Raw genomic sequence first — 19968 nt, forward strand, 5'->3', positions numbered from 1 at the left:
CAGGGAAAACTGGGAACAAAGCCATGGAGGATGACGGCTGTGGGCAAACCTTCTCTATTTCAGTTCCTTGCGAGTAACCACGTCGCCCCCTTCTTCCCCGCAGAGAAATCCGGCTCCACTCCCTCTGGAGGCCCCTCCCGGCTCAGCAGCAGCAGCTCCTCCGAGTCTGGGAGCAGCAGCTCCAGCGGCTCCAGCTCGGACAGCAGCGATTCGGAATGAGTTACGGACACTGGGACACAAAACAAACGGACATCCCCCTCCCCGATGCTCTGCAGTGTTCCTTCCCCTCCTTAACGTACTGCTCTCCTCCCACGGTGGTCAGGTTTTATCCCCTCTCTCTCTCTCTCTTTCTCTGACTTTTTTTATTTTATTTTTTAATTCAGTGTTATAAAAGGTATCTTCCTTTTTTTTTTTTTTTTGGGGGGGGGTGTTCTCTTTTAATAGGTCAAAGATCTTTGCGTGTGCGTGTGAATTAGACTTTATGACAAATAGTTCCCTTTGCATAAAGTCTCTAAAATACATTTATCCGAAGAAAATTTTGTTGAAAATGGAAGAACTTTGAGCTCTTAGCAGGAGATAAATAGAAAATTCTGCAAGGTTTGTAGTACATTTCCCTCCCATCCCTTCCCTCTCCTCAGAATGTTCTCTTTTAATAAGCCTGCCTGGCTCACACAAGGTAAAAAAAAAACATCTTTTTTTAAAGGAATCTCTGTAAAATGGTACTGTATCTGAAAGATGTTAGCTTTTGAACTAGTTGGTGTATTTGTTATTAGCACTAGTATTCTTAATCTCGAAGTCTACGGTGTGATGAAAATGTCAGATGCTATCATCTTTTTACATAAAAACAACAAAAAAAATCCAAAAAAATTCTCATGTACTGTGGATTGCTAACATGCTTTTTTTTTAATCTTGGTAGAGGCATTGGCACCTATTCAGGAAGGTATTTAAGCATGAATTTAACTTTTAAGCACATGAGCAATATAAGTGGTTGCATTTCTTGGTTTTCCACTCAGAAGTTTCATTTTTTTCCTGGGGATTCATTGGGAAGAAGGGAGCGAGGGACACTCAAGTTTCTTGGGAATGTTATTTTTAACATGAAATAGATAATTTCCAGGAAATGGATGCTCTCTATGAAAGTTCTCATTGAACTGAAAACAGGTTTTGGCTGGAAATTGTCAGCTGGACCTTGGGGTGATCCTGCAGTGACCAAGACAAGTCATGTGCTCGTTACTGGACACAAGCTTAGGGATTTTCTCCATGACAAGCACCTCAGTCTGGGCTTAAAATAAAGCACCACTTGAGCTCCAGCTGAGGCTGAGCTGGCAGGGGAAGTGGAGAGGGATTTTGTGTGGGTTTGGGTTTTCTGCTTGAGTTTGCTTTTCCCCCCCCCCTTCTCCTTATTGTTTCAGTAGTGAGCTCCCACAAAGGGAATGCTACTTCTCTGTCGTGCAGGGTGCAGGTTTCCAGGCACTGAAGTGCTTTACCTTGCTGAAAAGAAAAAAGAGGGGAGGGAGAAAAGGAAGAAAAGAGCCAGTTTTTTAAGACTTGCTATTTTTTTGAGTCCAGCCTAATGTTTTGACCTGCACTGCTGCAATACACTCTGTTTTCAGTGTCCCTAATTTCATGTATATACCATGACTTTATTTATTAAATATCATTGGTCATTTAAAATGTGATAAAACCTAACAAAAGCAAGGCTGCATTTCTGCAGGCCAGCAGACGTGCAGACTTTTAATGAGGTTCCAACCAGATTTCAAAACCAAACAAATTAACACCAACAAAACAAATAAAAATCTGCAACTTTATTTGTATACCTTGGGCTTCATACCTACAGGTGCTACAGTCCAATCTGTCATGTGTCTGGTGCTCTGTCATATTTAGTGTGTTCATTTTTACTTTTTTTTTTCTTTCTTTTCACCCCAGCCCCCTTTTTTCCTGTTTTGTACAAATTTTGGAGACATACAGTCAGATACAATTTCTTGATTTTTCTCAGTAATATTTCCAATGGTCTTTTTCCTCCCCTCTGGTTTGTTTTTTTTGTTGTTTTTTTTTTTTTGGTAGAACAGCAGGGGTTTTATCCTTTTCTAATCCAACTTTTAGGAAAACACCGGTTCTATAATTATATAAAATTTGTAATCTGAGGGGCAGAAGTTTATTGTAAATTCTTTAAAGAAAAAATACACAGTTCTAACAGAAAGTTATACCTTTCCTTCTCCAGCACCAGCCCCCAAAGCTGCCTCTCTGATGTGGGGTAGCCCTAAAATTCACCTTCCTGTGGTCTCTCAGTGGTTTGCCAGAGGCCCCATGGTGCAAATGTGGGATCTGGGTGATGTCCCTGTGCTGGGAAGTTGGGAAGCACAGGGCCAGCCTGTTCTTAGCATTCCATGGTTTGCATTTCCAGCTGCATCCACCAGTCACTTACTGCCCCATAACCAAGGTTTGATTAGCTGGACCTTGGCCATCTGCCTTTCAAAATCTGGTGGTGACCACAGTGGGCAGGAGGCTCTCAAGCCTTTCAGATTGTTTCCCACAGTATTTGAAAGGAAAATGTTCTGATTCTTACTGAAATTAATTATTTTTCCTTTTCCACTGACAATGGAGTTATTTTAGTTCCTATATTTTTTTAAATCTTACCCTTAAAAAATTTCCCCCCCAGACAGATCCTTAGTAATGTATTTTCAGAATTTACTACGAGGAAATGTAACAGTCACCTCATTAAGAGCTTGGGTTTCTTTTTAACGAGGTTGGGTTTCATCTGTGTTTCTCCTTCTGTGTGCAACTTGCATTATCAAAACCAGCTCGTGTTTTAGTTGAGCTAATTGCAACCAATTCACTGCCATGACAACTTGGATAAACAAGCTCCTGGTTTTCCCTGCTTGGAACCTTTTCCTGTGTGCATTAACCTGAGCTGTGCTGTTGATGGGCTGTGGTGGTTGCTCCCATGTGGAGAACAAACCAGAGCAGGTGCTGGAGGCAAGAGCATCTCAGCAGCATCACTGCCCACCTGGGGACGTGGCTCTGCAGCATCCCATCATCCTCTGACATCAAGGACAGCCCCCCTGGAGCACGGCAAGGGCACAGACATTCCTCTGGGATCCGCGGGTCTGTTCCGCCAAAATCAGTGGAAAGCTGGAGGCCAAAGGGTTGGGGACCACGTGTGGAGCGATGGGAAGGGGCCTGGCCTGAGGCTGGCTGCAGGGCTGGAGGAGGATCCCTCTTTTAGCTGGCAAACCACCCCAGCTTGGGGGTTCTCAAGGAAAACAACCTGCCAAAACCACCCTGGAGCGTGAAGAACTACCTGCATGTCTTTGATCTACCGGCTGCAACTTGGGCTACCACTTAGAGGGAAACTGTTTTCATGGAAAGTGAGGTGTTCCCTACGAAATGGCAGCTCACAGGAGGAATCCATTTTGGGCACGACCTTCATTTCAGGAAAGGAATCGGGGACTCCTCATTTCCAAATGTTGTTCTTACACTTCTCCATTCTCACACTGTCTGTAGTGCTCATCATCCCCCCCCATGTCTGTAGTGGTGCCTCTTGTATCTCCCGAGTGTCTCCAGGAAAGAAGAGATGTTTCCAGTCCATAGTAAGTAGCAGCAGCCCTTAATGAGTTGGGAACTGAAACAATAGAGCATTTATTTAACTCAGTTTGTATTGCATGACGTGTCAGTACGGGTGTCACGAAATAACTTTAAAATGATCAAGCATAGAACGTTTGAAATAACATTTTTAAACTTAAGAATAAAAAAAAAAAAAGAAAAAAAAAAATTTTTATGGTAGAATTTTTCTTGAATGAACAAAGTTTAACTTTGTTTTCCAGGGGAAACTTCACTGAAATCAGTATGATTTCATATGTATGCATACACACAAAGAGTTTTATTGAAACTGCTTTTTCTGACGAATTCCTGTTTTGACAAAATATCTGACCAGACCTTTATCCAATCAACCAGCATTATTGCACCTTTAAAAACTTTGTTAAACTTTTCTCTGATTGTAAACTCAGCCTGTCTCGTGGCTCAGTGGGACCAGAGGGAGATCTGCATCCCGTGGGCTCAGGCCCTGATCCATCGACCGAAGGAACCTGTTGGCTACAACAGTTCTCTGCTAACCAAATGTTGTCTATACAGAATCATTTCAATTTTGTATTGATGTGGTTTTAACCTTTCCTACCGACAGGGTTTGTAACTGTAGAGCTGATGTTTCAGGACTGTGTGTGACACCCCCCCCTCACACACACACCACCACGTGTGTGTAAATATCCAATTTAGTCACCCCGTGAGGTCTCTTTCCATGTTCTCTATGTGGTAGAAGCAGACTGCAGTTACCTAATCTAGTTCTTTCTCTGTTTTGGGGACTTTTAGACCAGTTTTTAATTTTTATTTTCCTTGTTTTGAAAGGAATGATGTTTTTTAAAGTTGGGGTTGGAGCTGGGGGGACGGGATTGGGGCATGACAAAGTAAAAACACAACCTTTTTAGTACTGGATTTTAAAATCTTATTCCATTCTCAACCATGAGCAGTTACCACTAGGGCTAACTGTGGGCAGGCTCTACATCATTAAAGATAAATTTAGGATTCATTACACTAGCAGCATTCTCTTGCTTCAGCTGCATTTTTTAAAGAAAATGGTATTTGCATATCTTTTTAAAGTGTCATTTTTAAAAATAAATTAAACCACCAGCTAGGATTTGACACAGGCCACTTAGAACACAGCCCTGATACTGGCATAACCTAATCCAGAAAGATTTGTTGTTGTATTTTTGTTTTGTTATTTTGGGTTTTTTTAATATTTAAAATAAAAAAAATTGTTACTTTTCTGTATGATGTGCATGCAAATTTACCGTAACTCTTTTTCTTAAAACTTTTTAGTGCCATTTCTAGTATATTCCTGTAAATGTCAGTTACTGAAAAAGAAACGAGTCAATGTAAGTAGTTTAGCTTGTTTATTGCAAATTGCTGGCCTCAAACACAACAGAATTAAAAAAAAAAAAAAAGAGTTAGAAAGTAATCTTTGATGTTACTGGTAATCACGGACTCTGGTCCTGGGGCATTTGTTTTGTTTTCATAATAAAAAGAAAAATTGTTTTGTGTGTGCAGTTTGATCCCATATTTTCCACCCCTCTCCTTCTGCCTTTCCTCATCTCCTTTTTCAGGTGTGGCCCTTGCTCCAGTTTGCAAACCTCGATCGAGCAGTGCCATACACAAATGTAAATTTACTGAATCCTAGTGCTGTGAGTCTTGGAATAATTTGAAAGTCATTTTGCAAGCTCAGCTGTCAGTGGAGTGTCACACTAAGGGGGCTGACTGCCTCCAGAGTATGGAGCAAGCCTGGGGGCTCCAAATCACAGCTCAGTACCTGGTGTAGAGGTTCTTTAAATGCACCTTTCTGTTGGTGAGGGAAACACTCAGCTTCTTCTGTGTACCCAGGCTGCCCAGGAAGGACTTTGACTCTTCCTAGAAGCCTGCAGGGGTCTTAGATTGTGTGAGAATTGCACCTGATTGAGGTAAGTTCAGCAGAAAGGAGATGGACATTTCACCCAGGTTTTGTGCTCACTTCTTTCAAGCCACCAGAACATGAAGGAACCAGAGGGACTTTCTCACCTGCTCCATCAGACAGACCCTGCAGGTCTGTGAGCTCAGGGTGACCTGGAAGGCACAGCTTGGAAAAGGGGGGCCTGGAGCAGCTGGTCACAGTCCCAGCAGAGTCTTGACATTACTGTATGGTGGCCAGGATCTATTTTAGTCACTGCAGAGGATTCAGGCTGGTTTTGCTGTTTGGTTTCTCAACTGTGTGCCTGAGGTGAGGGTTACACAGCCAGGCTTCCCCAGGGTTAATCTTTCTCTAACCCTGTTCCTGCTCACTGGGTTTCAGAGCCAGGATCTCCAAGGTTTCAGCAAACCTGTTTTGCTTCCCTGTTGTTGTATCAGTGATACTCCCAAAGGAAGTGTTTGTTCAGCCTGTCCTCTAAACACTCTCCTGTGAGGCAGATGAGGATGTCTTCTGTAGCATTTACTGTTTAGTTATTTCTAGGTCAATCAAGCAGTGCTGTTTCTTGCAGACTTGATAGTTAAGGTTCAGCTCCTGCTGCTATCTGTACTGATGGGTGCACTGGGGAGGTCACACCCCAAATTCTGGGTCCTTCACTGCAAGGAAGAAAGACATGGAAGGGGCTGCCCAGGGAGATGGTGGAGTCACCATCCCTGGAGGTGTCCAAGGAACAATTGGATGTGGCACTCAGTGCTCTGGTCTGGTTGACAAGGTGGTGATGGGTCACTGGGTGGGTGCAATAATCTTGGAGGTCTTTTCTAAGCTTACTGATTCTCTGATTCAGTGTGACAGCCAGAGGCTGATCCTCATCCCTGAATGCACTGCTGGGACTTCAGGGCTGTTGGGCTTGGGGAGCTGGTGTTCACAGGTACAGTGGTGGGGCTCCAAAGTAACTAAGGTGATTCCTCCCAGGTGGGAACTACCTGTGTGGGGATGGGGAGGGCCAACAGTGTAATCCTCACATGTGCCAGAGCAGTTGAGGTGCAGGAGAAAAAACAGCTGCTCACCGTGCTGCATTCAAATCATTTTAATGCACTTTATCAAAGATGCTACAACGGTGTTTTAAACAAGTGCATCAACACCACACAACTGGCTCAAAGAAACGCTCGGTCACAGCAGCCACACCACAAACCTGCTGTGACCAATGACACACAGATATGGAAAACTACAGTCACATTCACAGAGATGGAAGGACAACTCATCCTCTTCTTCCTGTACTGTCACATCCAGCCTCAATCCTGGAAGAATTTATGCACACACTTATGTTTTTGAGTCTTGTATAGTCCAAATTAACACTCTGCAAATAACTGAATTTTGGTTTACCAGCCACATTAACAAAAAGAGACTGATTATACCCAAAATAACCATCTTTCTTACTGAAATTAAAAAGAAAATAAGCGTTGGGTTTCTTTTTCTATAAGAAAAGAAAATGAACAGCTGGTTTGGGGGATGTGCTGTTCCTTAAACTCCCAGAGTTCACGTGCTCCCCAGGGCTGCTGGGCAGGCCCAGAACCCACCTCTCTTGCCTCTCCAGGTTGCTTCCACCTGCAGTTCCCAGGGGAGATCTTGGACCAGCCTCCTGCCTGTTTGTGTAAGTAATCACCTGTTCACTCAGCCAGGAACTGGAGGCCCAGGTGGGTCACACATCCCTGGCAATGCTCTACCTCACCGGGCACCGGAGCACCGGCAGCTTGCCAAGCCTCGCTGGTTTTGTGAATCTCATTGAATACCCAGTTGAAAAACATTTATTCACTGACATATTTCTCTTCCAGAGCTAGTCCTGACAAGACCAAGAGGGCTGTTTGTGTTCAGAGCAATGCACGGGGAAGGAAAGCAGCGAGGTCCATCAGCAGGTTTAAATCTACAAGCACACACGTAAGATACCAAACACCAACACATGCAGAAATAGTTACTTTTAAAACATAATGAGCTGCCTATTGTTTGCAGTGCTATGGATCAGGGCTGAGAACACCAAACCTCTACGATCTCACATTAAAACAGATGTGTTCTGCTCAGCACCTTGAGTTCAGCAAGGTTGAGTGTACGTGTGTGTTGCAGCATTTAACCCACGTGGGAGAGGTGGAAGAGATTCTTCACTGGATTAAAATAAATAAACAAAAGTGCTTCAAAAATGCCAAGGAGGTTTTAGATAAATATAATAGAAGAAATGACTGTGCCTGATTTTAGGCAGGTAAATAATCCATACTGAAGTCAACATCAAATACTGATTTGCCTGGAGTTCAGCCCATGCCCAAGCGCTGCTGGGTTAGACACACGTCCTAGGCAGGACAGAAATGGACTCTGTGACTTCACCCCGATGTTACATTTTAATGATGAGCCCTGGGTACGTAATTTACACCCCTGGAAGTGGTAGTTTTGTTTTTAACAGAGATTCAGGTGCTTGCCGGGCTGAGTTCCTCAGCCTGATCTTGCCTTGAGCAAGTCAGGATTCAGCAGTAATGGAAACAACCTGAAAGCAGCCTCTGTGCCCAAGAGGTGCAGTGGAAGTGCTTTCCCCTCCTAAAATCCTTCAGTTAGTTGAAACAATCCCAGACACTACTTTTAAAATACATGCACCTAATCTACAATCCAACCTGAATTAGAAGTTAAACCTTTCCAAGCTACTGCATGCATTAAAACTTGAATGGAAAGCAAATTTCAGTGGACTCTTCCTTTCTCCAGCTGGACTCAGGGGTAGGTACTGCTGTGTAGGACTTTCCTTGTGTCCCTTAGGAGATGTGTGTATTTACAGTAGCTTTCTTCCTTTGCTTTCCTGGGCCTGTCCCTCTCTTTCAGGTGGTTCACTGGGTGATCTGCTCTCAAAGCTGGGCCAGGGATCTACCTGCATGAAAGGAGTCAGCTCCCCTGACTCGAGAAGTCCTGTTATTTTCATGATCCCACACTGTGAGATCAGAGAGGGCCCTGGGCTTTGCATGGGATAAAACTGCAGAGCACCTTTCCTGCCAGGTGTCGTGAAGGCTCGGATTAAATTCTCAACACGTTCTTTCCCTCTTCCTCCCCACAATAAATGACTCCATTACCTGGTTGTAAGAGACCACTTCCAGGGCAGGAATTAAAGGGGGACAGGGCAAGCAGAACAAGTAGCGGCCAGGTGATTTGGAGATCGAGTTCCCAAAACCATAGCCCTGATGGAAACGGATCTGCGCCCACCTCTGCCCCACCAGCATTCCCAGAGCCCTGGAAATAAGGACTTGCCAGTAAAATGCTGGCTGGGGACAGGCCCAAATGACAGCGGGTGTTTCTCAGGGTACACGAGCCACTTACAAGCGACACATGGTCCTGTCCATGGTCCAGCACGGACCCTGCCAAGATGCTGGGCAGCAACAGGCTCGTGAGCTCCCGAGCGAGGCTGGTTTTGTTGCACACACGCAATGACATGCAAAATGGGAGTCTATCAACAGCAAAAACAAACAGAAACTCCGGCCAGCCTGTCTGGCCTATCCTGTACACGCTGCTTCAGCTGCACCTCTGAGAGAGGATGGTGCAAACCCACCTCCCCCAGCTCCACACGAGTCTGGTTTCTCTCCATGCGCGGATCCCTAATTTAAACCCACGGAAATCACATAATGGCACAAAACTTGGACTGCCCCGTGTCCCTGGAGACATCCAGCTTGTTTTTGTCCCGCACCAGGATGGCCTCATTGCCGTACTGTGAGTACCACATGCTCCTGCTCCGGCTCAGGTACGTGTTGGGAGGAGCTGATTCCAGTTTCTGCTGCTGCTGCTGCCAGATGAGCAGAGAGGTGTCCCTGTAGCGCAGCCGCGCGTAGCCCTCGGACAAGGCCTTCTCGGGCAGGGGCACCCTCCCGTTCATCAGTGTGTCACTCATCTGCTCCAGGAGAGCCCCAACAACGGGAGCTCCTTCCCAACAGCTCCAAAATGCACCCCGCTGGGTCGGTCCGGGTCGATTGCTGCTGCTGCTGCTGCTGCTTTGAGCCCGAGGGAGAACATCCCAGGGGATGGCTCTGGGGATCCACAACGCTCAGGAGAGGGAGAAGGGATACACACGCCCCAAAATCACAGTGGGCAGCCTGGCCTCGCTTAATAAACAAACCAGGACTTCTGAAAGCTCATCCAGGGCTGATGCTGCTGAGTGTTTCATGCTGTGAAGGGACCACACGCACGTGAGCTGCTTGTTGACAGTCTGTGGAGTGTCTCAGTAGGTGTGAATGGTGGCTCTGTGGCCCTGGGCTCGGTCTGCAGCCAGGTGGGACGGGATGAGCGGTTCTGGAGGAGCTCTGCTTCTCTGAAGAATGGGTCCCGAAGCCATAGGGCAGACCTAGGAGGTCAGACCCGCGAGGTCACCAGTGCCCAGGCCCGTTCGTGGCCTCCCCACCGGTGACAGGAGTGATGGACGGGCGCTTGGCGAGTCACGTGCTCAGGGATGCAGGAGAAGATGCTGCCTCGGCCCTGGTTATGGTACCCGAGCTGGAGGGCCGTCACCTCCCGACGGCACCTGCGGGACACAGCGAGGGTCACCGCAAGGGCTGCCAGCGAGGGTCCCTGCCCCGCGAGTGTCCCTTTCCGTGCCCCCCCCCGCCCCCGCTCCCGCCCGCCCCCGCGACCCCTTCCACCGGCTCCGCGCACCGCCCACGGCCCCCGCGGGTGTCCCGCACGCCCCGTCCCTGCGCGCCCCGCCCGGGGCTCCCCCGCACCCCCCCCTGCGCATCCCCCCGCGGGGTCCCCGCGCCCCCCGCCCGCGCCCCCCCGGCCCCACCGTGCTGCGCTGCCCGGCCCGGCCCGGCTCGGCCCCGGCGCCGCTGGGCTCGGCCGAGCAGCCGCCGAGGCTCCTCCCCGCAGTGATGCGCTCGGGAGGAGCCAGAGCCGGGACGGGGCGGGCGAGGGCGGGGGCACCGGGGGGGCGGCAGGAGCGGTGGGGAGCCCCAGGGTGGGGTCCCGGCTGTGGCAGTGGGGCACCCCGAGTGGGGTGCGTGGGTCTGGGGCTGACGATGGGGTCGCACGGGTGCCAGCCAGCACCGGGTGCCTGGTGCGTTTTAAAGGGACACCCAGCCCAGCGTGCGCTGAGCCCGTGCTGGGAGCAACTGGACGAGCCCGCTGTTGCCGTCCGGCGCTGCCCTTGGGAGAGGGGCTCTCCCGCCTGCCGGAGGTGCCGGGGGGTCCCGGCCCAGGGATTTTCAGCCAACTCTCCTTTCTGGTGGGCGACTGGTGGAGCAGCTGCTTGTGCTGGGAGGGTGCGGGTACCCTTCGTAGCCTTTCACTTGCCTCAGGCACCGCAGTGCCCACCTGTCCACGGGGTGAAGGCTGGCAGGGGACACCCCTGTGTGCTGGCAGCCTCATGCCACCCTCACTGCGAACTGCGTGGAAAAGGAGCGTGACGGAGCAGCACCTCCCTGACCTCTCTCGTCATCGCTGTCTGCTCTACATTTCCTTATCCCGTCCGTCCCCTGGCAAGCACAGTACAAAATATGTTTTGAAGAGAGCTGTGGGGCTTATCCTTTTCCTGATGATGCTAAATTTAAGCTCACAATCTTCTTATCTCCTGTGAACGCAGCGCCATCTAATCTCCTGCGAAGGACCCAATACACTTACCCATGCAGAGCTGCTCCCGGCGCTGCTCCCGTTCCTCTTGGCCTTCACGGACACAAACAAGAGGCTGTGGTTTACTTCGTCAGAGAGAAGGCATGCTGCAACTCCCCGTTCCCAGCAGATTCAGACCAAACACAAAGAAGAGGGAAGAAAACAAAACAAAAAGAGGAATGACCACACTATTAAAACGTTTATTATCAGGGATAGCCTGACTCTGCTGCCTAATCCACCTCCTGCTAGCGCAGAGAAGCCGGCCCTGACCCGCCTCGTGGAAGCTGCAGAACAAAGTGCAAAATCCTTTAGTGGAACAAGATTTAGGGGTTTTGAGGTGTCTTGGTCTTCTCTGAAAAATTACCAGTTCTGTTATCACCAAACTCTTGGCAAACAGGAGAAGCTGGTAAGTGGAGTGTGTATAAGATGAGGCAAGAAGAAGGACTGGAAACTACAGAGCTCCAAAAGCCACCAACTGTTCTGACCATCCACCCTTTGCCGTGAGCCCCAGGGTCGTCTGCCAACAGGAGCCTTCCCAAATAAACCTTGGAAGCAGCAGCAGTGGAATGGATGAGGTGAAACCCAGGTGCTGCCCGGCCAGCGGATTGGATCGTGTCCCTCCTTCCTCCAAGGAATCCCTGTATCTGCTTTGCTTTCCCCGAGCTGCCTCAGGCCGTACCTCTGCTGTGCCATGGCTGCAGTGCAGGGCTGTGCCAGGCTGTTTTGCCCTTGCCCAGCTCCCTGGGACTGGGATACACTCCAGGTGTGTTTGATTTGGATGGGGAGGCTGCTGGGGTGAAGCCCAGCAAAGGGTGGACAGTTAGTGAGGATGTCCCGCCACGTGATGTTGGTGTCGGGAACTGGTTAACTGGTTGTTACTGGTAATCAGCACAGCTGGGGCATCCCAAGCCCCAGAAATAAGACTCTTTCCACCGAGAGATGCCCAGGGAAGTGCCAGCTCCACCTGCTTGGTGCCTGGGGTCAGAGCCCTTTTCCAGTGGAGTTGTACTCTCAGGCACTACCTTTTTCCAGGCTAAACAAAAAGTACTTGTGGCTTAGTGCTCCTGTTTCACCAGTACAAGAAGAGAATCCAGTTCATCCCTTCTGCCTTCATCGAGCTGTGCCAGGGTAATTTTGCTGCTCCTTTCCACAGTAGCAGGCAGTCACCCCTGTTGCTGGCTCTGGGAGGTGGGTGCCTGCAGGGAAGGGGATGAGCTCTGCTGGCAGCCGTGCAGGGCCGTTAGCAGGAGGATAATTGCAGTGACTATTCCAGTGTGCACCTTGTCTGGGCAGGTAGATCAGGTGTTTACAGCAGCAGATGAGCCAGACAGAGCATTATTGTCTGCACTCAGTTGTTTGACATGGCAGCACTTTGATAACCCTGTGATTCCCCCCTCACTGATCATCCAGGCAGAGCTGCTGCTGAGCACTGGGTTTGCCTGGTTGTGGCTTGCACAGGTTTCCTAAAATAGTTGGTGAAAGGAGATCCCAAAATCTAAGGGCAGGATGTCAATGGCATGTAGGCTGCAGGGGGACATGTGACAGCTGCTGTGCCAGCAGCCAGGACGGCTCCTGGCTCCAGCTGGAGACACATCGTCCAGGCTGCTGGAAGCCAGCAGGGCTTTGGGATAGGCTTGATGCACGCTTGGACTAATCCAGAAGGTGGCAATGGCAATCCACAGACGCTGGCTGGCTGGGAAATGGGGATCTCCTGGCGGTATGGCCCTGGTGTTTTAGGGATCCTTCCAGAGGGCTGCTCCAAAGGGGCAGTGCAGCAGCTGCTTCTCTGCATGCGCTGACCCCCCAGGGAGTCAGCTCTTCTCCCAGGAGTAACACCAAACATTATGAAAATGCACATTACTGGGAAATGGAGCCATGTCCCAGGTATGTTTGGGTTGATTTGTAAGGTATGATCTCCTTGCATGTTAGTACATTTAAACTAATTTTCATCCTTCTTTCCTTCCTTCCCTCCTTCCCTTCTCTCCCTTCCTTCCCTTTCCTCACTAGTTTTGCCTCTTCCATGCTGGACTGGGATGTTCCCAAGCAGCTCTATTACATTCCCAAACTGCCACCACTTCACCAGCCATTTACCCCCTCACACCCACTCTGCATCGGGACCCAGGCTGCAGGGGCTGCCTGCCAGGCTCCTTGTCTCTGTGTACTGAGACATTTGGGGATGAAAAAGCACAATGTTCCCTCTGGCAAGATCTTTCCAGTGCATCCAGTCACCTCTTGGGCTTCTCTCATGCAAGAAACTAAAATAAAAGCTCATGAAATGAAGTCTGTTAGCCGAGAGAAGCAGCTCGATGCTCGGTCCCCAGCAGAGGGTAGTGTCACTCTCTGCCCTGCCTGGCTGTCCTCTGACTGGCAGTCATTCCCTGGAAGGCTGGCATTCCCTGGCTGGCTGTCATTCCCCAGCTGTCTGTCATTCCCTGGCTGTCATTCCCAGCCGTGCAGGAGAGAGGAGCACCAGCTCTAGCACAAAACCCAACCTCTCTAATTTATTCAAGCTCCCTTTTAGCTTTAGCTCCACCCTAGAAGCAGCGTCTGGGTCCTCTCCACATACCCCGTCCTGTTGCAGGACAGTTGAACAATTTGGAGCTCACAGCTCACCAGCGTGTGCTGGATTCCTGCTCTTCCTGAGCCTTGCTGTACAGGTTTTGATTGGTTTAATTTTTTCTGCTCTCAGAAATACCTCTGCCATCAGCTGTTTCAGTTGTTGCAGAGGTAGGCAAGAAGCATACTTGCTTCAACACCTCCCACGCAGAAGCTGGCTTTGCAGCTGCAGGGATTGTTCCCAAGTGTCCAGGGGCCAAGAACGCTTTTTATTACACAGTAGAAAAGCCAGGCTGTAGCTGGCAGCTTTAATTATGCACATATAATAAACTCCTCTGTTGTCGTCTACCTACAGACCTGACCTCAAACGGCAGGCTGGTACCGAGTCAACCAAAATTATCCCTGGCACGACTCCACTGCTTTCAGTAGCCTTGTGATTCCTGCCCATGGGTGCTGTTGGAGGGCAGAAACGCTTCATGAAGAACTAAAATAATGAGAAAATTATTCTGAGAAAGCACCTCCGCGGGGTATGGGGAGTGTGGGCTGAAATCACAGCCTGAATACACCCAGGGCAGGGTGTAGCTCTGCTGGTGAGACTGGAGTGTACGGATGCTGCTCCCTCTTGGATCACACTGTGCTTATCCTGCCCTGACCAAGGGGTAGTGGCACGGCTGGACTGCCACTCAGGCTGTGCCTTCTTAAAAAAAACCAAAGAGCCTACCAAACTTTCCTTGGAATATCAAACAATTGTTTTCTGTTCTTTGGAAGGATCCTCCTTCCTGCGTTGAAAATGAAGGATCATGGCAGTAGAGTCGCTCTTTCTTCTTTATCTCCGCTTGGCTCCATTTGGAAGAGATTAGTGTTGCATTTGTTTGACATCCAGGTTAATAGCTTCCCTTCGTCCCAGTCTCGGCTTCCGGTTTTGGCTATCTGGAAAGCCAGGCTGGAAATTAATCGGCAAACTCTGGGGAGAGGATCTCGGAAGAAAACTCAGAACAGATTTGAAAAGAGGCTGTTCTAAGCTGTGCTGATTTGGATGGAAGCCACCGGTGAAAATTAGAGATTTTTCAAGAGATTGCTGCCAAGGAGTTAATGGCTGAGAGTTGAAGTTTTTAATAAATACACTGGTAATTAATTATAGTTGTCCTCGTGTTTGAAAGTCAAGGAACACGATAGCTTGTTTGGGTTAAACATCTCCCCTGCAGTATTTGCAACCAAAACACGGGATGACGAGTGGGAGTGAGCGGTCAGACAAAGCGGGGTCTGTGTGTGCGGCCCCGGGAAGGCGGAGGAGCCCTGGGACCGATCCTGCCTCTGCCCCGGAGGGTTGGGGCCAGGGGGAACAGGGAAGGGGTCCCTGGGGAGGGGGGGACCCCGCTAAGTGCGGGTGCCGGCGGGGAGAGCGAAGCAGCATCGGGGCTCTGGGCGCCTTTCCCGGAACAGGGAGAGGAGCGGCAGCGGCGGGAAGGAGCGAGGAATACAAACGGGAGGGGAAAAAAGAAAAAAAAAGGGGGGGGAGACAGGGGGGGGAAAAGAAGGAGGGGGGAGGAAAAAAATAATAGGGGGGGAAAAGGGAGGAAAAAAGGGAAAAAAACCCCACGGGATCGGAGCCAAGGCGTCGCGAAGCACCCCCGCTCCCAGCCCGGGCTCCCGCAGACAAAGGGGCGGCGGGGCGGACCGGGGGCGGGCCGCGGGGGCGGGCCGGGGGCTCCTCCCGCTGCTCGGGGCGGAGAGAAAACTCGCACCCACGGCGGGTCTCTGGCTTGGTCGTGCAGGTGGGGTCCCTCGGCGGCGCAAGTTTCCTCAGGGCAAGGGGGAAGGAGTTGCGCGGGGGCGGCCCCGCCGTGCCCGGTGTCCGTCCGTCCGTCCGTCCATCCCCGGCTTTGTTCCCGGAGGATGCGGCGCGCCTAACCCCGGCCGAGGCGGTGGGGCCGCAGCGGGGGCAGGGGCAGCCCTCCGCCGGAAAACTCCGCGCCGCCCTCCTTCCTCCTCTTCCTCCTCCTCCTCCGAGCCCCGGCGCGGAGCGATGCTCTCCGGAGCGGCGGGCGGCGATGGAGCGGGGCGGTAGCGCGGAGCCGCGGTGCAGAGCGGCCCCTGGGGCAGCCGCCCGCGGCCCCTGAGCGCCGGGAAGAGGAGGAGGAGGAGGAGGAAGGCCGGGTGAGTGAGCAGACCGCGGCCATGGAGGAGTGGCGGCAGTGCGGCCGCTGGCTCATCGACTGCAAAGTTTTGCCCCCGAACCACCGGGTGGTCTGGCCCTCGGCGGTGGTCTTCGACCTGGCGCAGGCGCTGCGGGACGGGGTGCTGCTCTGCCAGCTGCTCCACAACCTCTCCCCCGGCTCCATCGACCTCAAGGACATCAACTTCAGGCCCCAGATGTCCCAGGTAGGAGGGGATCGATGGATGGAGGGGTGGGTTGGATGGGGGACCCCCAGGAGCACGCCCTTCCCTGGATCCCTGGATGCGGGCGTTGCTCTCGCAAAACTTGGTGGGATGCGTGAATGGGATGGAATGCGTGGGAGACCGTCTGCTTCAGTCCCCCCAGATGCCCAGCAGCCCCCCTGGTTTCTTGTCCCGGGGCCGGGGGGGGGGGCAGCGCCGGTGGGAGCCGCGGCCGCAGGGGAAGGGCTCCGGGGCGGGGAGAGCGCACCCCGGGAAGGAGGGAAACATCCCCCTTCTGTTTACAGCCATGGCGAAACAAAAGCAAATAATAGGGCTCAAGAGGAGAAGATGGGATTATTCGGGGTTTTTATGGAGGCGCTGGTTCGTCTGGGATGTGCGGGAGGAGCGAGCGCCGGGACAAAAAACTTTGGCTGGGAAGATTATAAGGAAAATAAATGAATAAGTTATAGAAACACGCAAACCCTGGTGCTCTGCAAGCCTGCCCCGAGCCCGGCCGGGCAGGGACCGCGGCCATGTGGTGTCCGACCCCCCCCCCGTGTTCCCTCTCCCGGTATCGGGGCTCCCGGAGCCGCATCCCCGCGGAGCCGCAGCTGGTCCGGGCGGGCCGGGGATGATGGAAGGCGCGGGTCAGCGAACCCCCTGGCCCCGCTCCCTGCTCCGCTCTCATAGTGGTTCTACGGTTTGGGAAATTTAAAAGGGCTCCCTCCATGGAAGTGTTTCCATTTTCTGGTCGGTTTGGTGGACGGAGGCTTTTAAACGAAGGGAGGGAAAAAAAGTAAGATCAGCTCAGGTTGTTTTGGGTCTAAATGTTCTGCTTATGTTTTTGCAGCTGAGCTGTGGGTATTTGCATGAGAATCGGGAAGTGAAATCGATTGGAAACAAATGAAATGGGGCTCTCCGCCCTCCCCGGCGGCAGCCCCTGTGTTGACAAGTTCAGGGTAAACTGTTATCTTTTATTTTTGAACAACAACAGGTATTAGGGGTGAAATAGAAGGGAAACTTCCCGGTAGTGAGGTTACGCGAGACTCCGTTTAACTTTACTGAAGCCTTCGAAGATAAATAGCGTAAAATACAAACGCGAGTTCTGTTCGTGTGCTGTGCAAGCACGCTGCTCGTCTGGCAAGTGCCTTTCCCTTCCTCTGCTGGAGTTTTTTGTTTGTCCCCCTCACCCGGCAAGACATAACCCCGTGTGCTGGGGGAGCTGCTGTGGCTGAGGACAGCCAAGAGCTCTGAAATTTGGAGCCCTTCTTTGGGGGGAGCAGAGGGTGTTTTTGCTGTGAGGGTGTCAGTGCTCGCTTGTGGAATCAGAGACCTTGATCCTGCAAAGAACCAGAGCGGGAATCCCCAGCTGTGTGGTGAAACCAGCCTATGTCAGCCCTGGTGCTGTCTCAGAGTAAATAATAACACGTCCCGATGCCTCTTCCCAGGGTGGAACAATGCTGTGAGATTTCCTCTTGGCTTTCCAGGCTACAAACTGATCAAACTCTCTTCCGCACAGACCGATGTTTCCAAATATAAACTGTCCTGAGGAGCTGTAGGTGTGGGGGACTGGAGCTTTCCTAGAACGTGCTGAGAATAGCACGCTGTGCTGGTTTTTCTTTTAAGGAAATACTGTAATCCTACAAACCTAATTTTGGTGTGATATTTGCCCTGTGGGGAGTTGAGAACAGGTTTAAAGATGTGGCACTTGGGGGCATGGTTTAGTGGTGGACTTGGCAGTGTTAGGTTAATGGTTGGACTCGATGATCTAAGGATTTTTCCAACCTAAACTGTGATTCTATGGGAGCTGTGACGTAGGGAGAGTCCCAGGGGGTAGTCCTGAGAGGAGGTTCTTGCTGCCCTTGATGAGGCAGGTGTTACTGGTTTGAGGGAAGAGTTTACAGCCCCGCTGTCTTTAATGAAATTGCTTTCTGCTCACCCCACCTGGCTGCTTTCCCAGCTTTAGGAGGAGTGTGAGGGGAACTGGCTGGTTGGGATGGCTTTAGTGGTCACCTCTGTAAGAACCTGGTCATCAGAGGGGAGCAGCACAAAACTGAGCCCACAGGATGTGCAGAGCCTGGTGTGGGACTGGATGCTCTGGCGAGTCTCAGCTGATGCTTGTCCTTGGCCAGGATGAGACCCAAATCAGTCTTTATACTTGATGTGTTTGGTGCTTCTCTGGCAATTCCTGAATTTGGGAATCTGGCTTCTTCTCCAGGGTGGCTAAAAGCATCTTCTGCTGCTGTGGCAGCCCGGGGAGGTGAGAGGGAGGAAAGGATCTGAGCCCAAAACCACAGTGGGGACAAACATCCCTGTGGTGCCCCAGCCCCACTGTGGCTATTGGTGCTCAGCTCAGCCTCTCCAGGCCAAATTTCAGAGGAAAAAATGTAGGAACCCATCTTTGTCACACAGCTGTGATGTGTTCAGACACGGGGTAGGGATGTGCAAGACAGAGCGCGCCTAGGAACTTCAGAGGTTGTTTTTGATGATAAATGCACATTTTACCGGGCTGGCTGGGCTGGCTAACCAGCTGTCTGCCTCGCTACAGAGGTTATTTCTTTTATTAATCAGTTAAAATGCCAGGGGACAAGACACTTGTGCTACACTTGAAACACCCAGTAATATTCTGTCATCCACCTTTCTCGGTGAATTAAGTGGGGCTGTGCAGGTGTGTAATGAGAAACAGATTTCTGCCCGAGGTGAGCAGTGTTTCAAAAGCCAGAGGTGAAATCACATCTCTCTGCAGAGAAACGCTTTAAGATCCAGACACTTGTGTGTTATTTTTTTAATCCCTTTCCATGCTGATTTGTTTTTCCTTGCAGCTGTTGAAGGTGGGCTGTGAGGGGAGGTTGGAGGGGAGGTTGGAGCGTTGGCAGTGCTGCAAGGCTGGGGAGGAGGTTGCAGGGACTGGTGCTCTTGTTGTGGAGGGATGAACTGATATCCCTGTCCTCCCAAAACCTCCCTGTGCTTTTTCAGCAGAGAAGCCAGGCTGGTGAAATGGCCAGGCTGGCCATGCAGCAATAGTTTAATACATGGTGCTTAATTAAATAAATGAGGCAAATGGCCCCATTAGGTTGCAGTATCAAATGTGCATTATTTTCATGCTCAGTTCCAGTGCTTTGGGGTCCCTGGCAGGATGGGATGACCCAAAGCTACTGAACCTCCACAGTGGCTGACAAAATAAACAGGAAAAGCAGTCTTAAAGCCCAGTTCTTTTCAGAGTCAGTGGTCGTGAGGCCAGTTTTGATGAGGCTGGAGTAAAACTTGATTTCTGCTAATTGCTTTTGCTGTAGAGGCTGTTTCTGGAGAGTTGGGAAGTGGGATGAACATACTTGCCCTTGGTACTTATTGATCATTATGTCTGTTATGTGATTGGATTTTGGGGGGATGTAATTCGAGGTGGTTTGCCAGCCAACTGTAAGAGTGTGATGCAAAGGACATTTGTATTTGTAAGTGGGAGTGGATGTGGGACCCCTTAGGCTCATATTCCCTGTCCTGCATGCTCAGCTCTCAGCACAGTGTTTCCCTGAACCCCACTCCTCTCCCCATTCCCCTTACCTGGCACAGATTTCCAGTTCTCTGTCACTTTGGTGCAGCTGCTCTTGCATCCCAAGCTACTCTTGTAAGATGGAGATCTCAGAGCTTTGGCTTTGCATCAGTAATTGGATTTGAATCATAATTTCGTTAAGTGTCTGGTCAAATACAAATTAAATGACCCTTCACTCGTGTTTCAGCGTGGTGAGGTGTAGAAAATACGTGCAATGAAAATATTGCACGTTTGGGTGAGGTTGATATTTGGTGATGTGAGTTTTGTGGGCTTTTTCCTTTCTCTTTTTTTTTTTTTTTTTTTGCCTTAGATAAAATTAATCCTTCCTGACAGGGACTTGGATATGTACTGAGGTGGGTAGGGAAGCTCAAGTGAGCCC

General features: G+C 50.6%; 3 protein-coding genes across 7 annotated transcripts in view; 2 read left to right on the plus strand and 1 right to left on the minus strand.

Annotated features, from left to right (window-relative positions):
* The window catches only part of BRD3 (bromodomain containing 3), a 45508-nt gene extending 40424 nt beyond the window's left edge, over positions 1–5084 (plus strand). For 4 of the 5 annotated variants that reach the window (XM_032708579.1, XM_032708578.1, XM_032708580.1 and 1 more), the window contains one exon: positions 104–1874. In XM_032708579.1, coding sequence (XP_032564470.1) covers positions 104–219 — 116 coding nt within the window. In that variant the 3' untranslated portion in view covers positions 220–1874. Of the gene's footprint in view, positions 1–103 lie in introns of all 5 variants that reach the window. The other variant, XM_032708581.1, reaches the window with a different exon arrangement.
* A 3926-nt stretch (positions 5085–9010) lies between these two features.
* BRD3OS (BRD3 opposite strand) lies at positions 9011–9523 on the minus strand. The gene has a single exon (XM_032708584.1). The coding sequence runs from the start codon at positions 9396–9398 to the stop codon at positions 9129–9131; it is 270 nt and encodes an 89-aa protein (XP_032564475.1). The 5' UTR covers positions 9399–9523; the 3' UTR covers positions 9011–9128.
* Positions 9524–15415: 5892 nt separating this feature from the next.
* VAV2 (vav guanine nucleotide exchange factor 2) overlaps positions 15416–19968 on the plus strand; it is a 133430-nt gene continuing 128877 nt past the window's right edge. Inside the window, 1 exon segment of the mRNA XM_032708576.1 lies at positions 15416–16045. Coding sequence (XP_032564467.1) covers positions 15842–16045 — 204 coding nt within the window. The 5' untranslated portion in view covers positions 15416–15841.

The sequence above is a fragment of the Chiroxiphia lanceolata genome, chromosome 21, assembly GCF_009829145.1.
Source record: "Chiroxiphia lanceolata isolate bChiLan1 chromosome 21, bChiLan1.pri, whole genome shotgun sequence".
Classification (NCBI taxonomy): domain Eukaryota; kingdom Metazoa; phylum Chordata; class Aves; order Passeriformes; family Pipridae; genus Chiroxiphia; species Chiroxiphia lanceolata.

Excerpts from the sequence above, each read along its gene's own strand:
- BRD3OS (XM_032708584.1), bottom strand. The coding sequence starts at position 9,398 with ATGAGTGACACACTGATGAACGGGAGGGTGCCCCTGCCCGAGAAGGCC.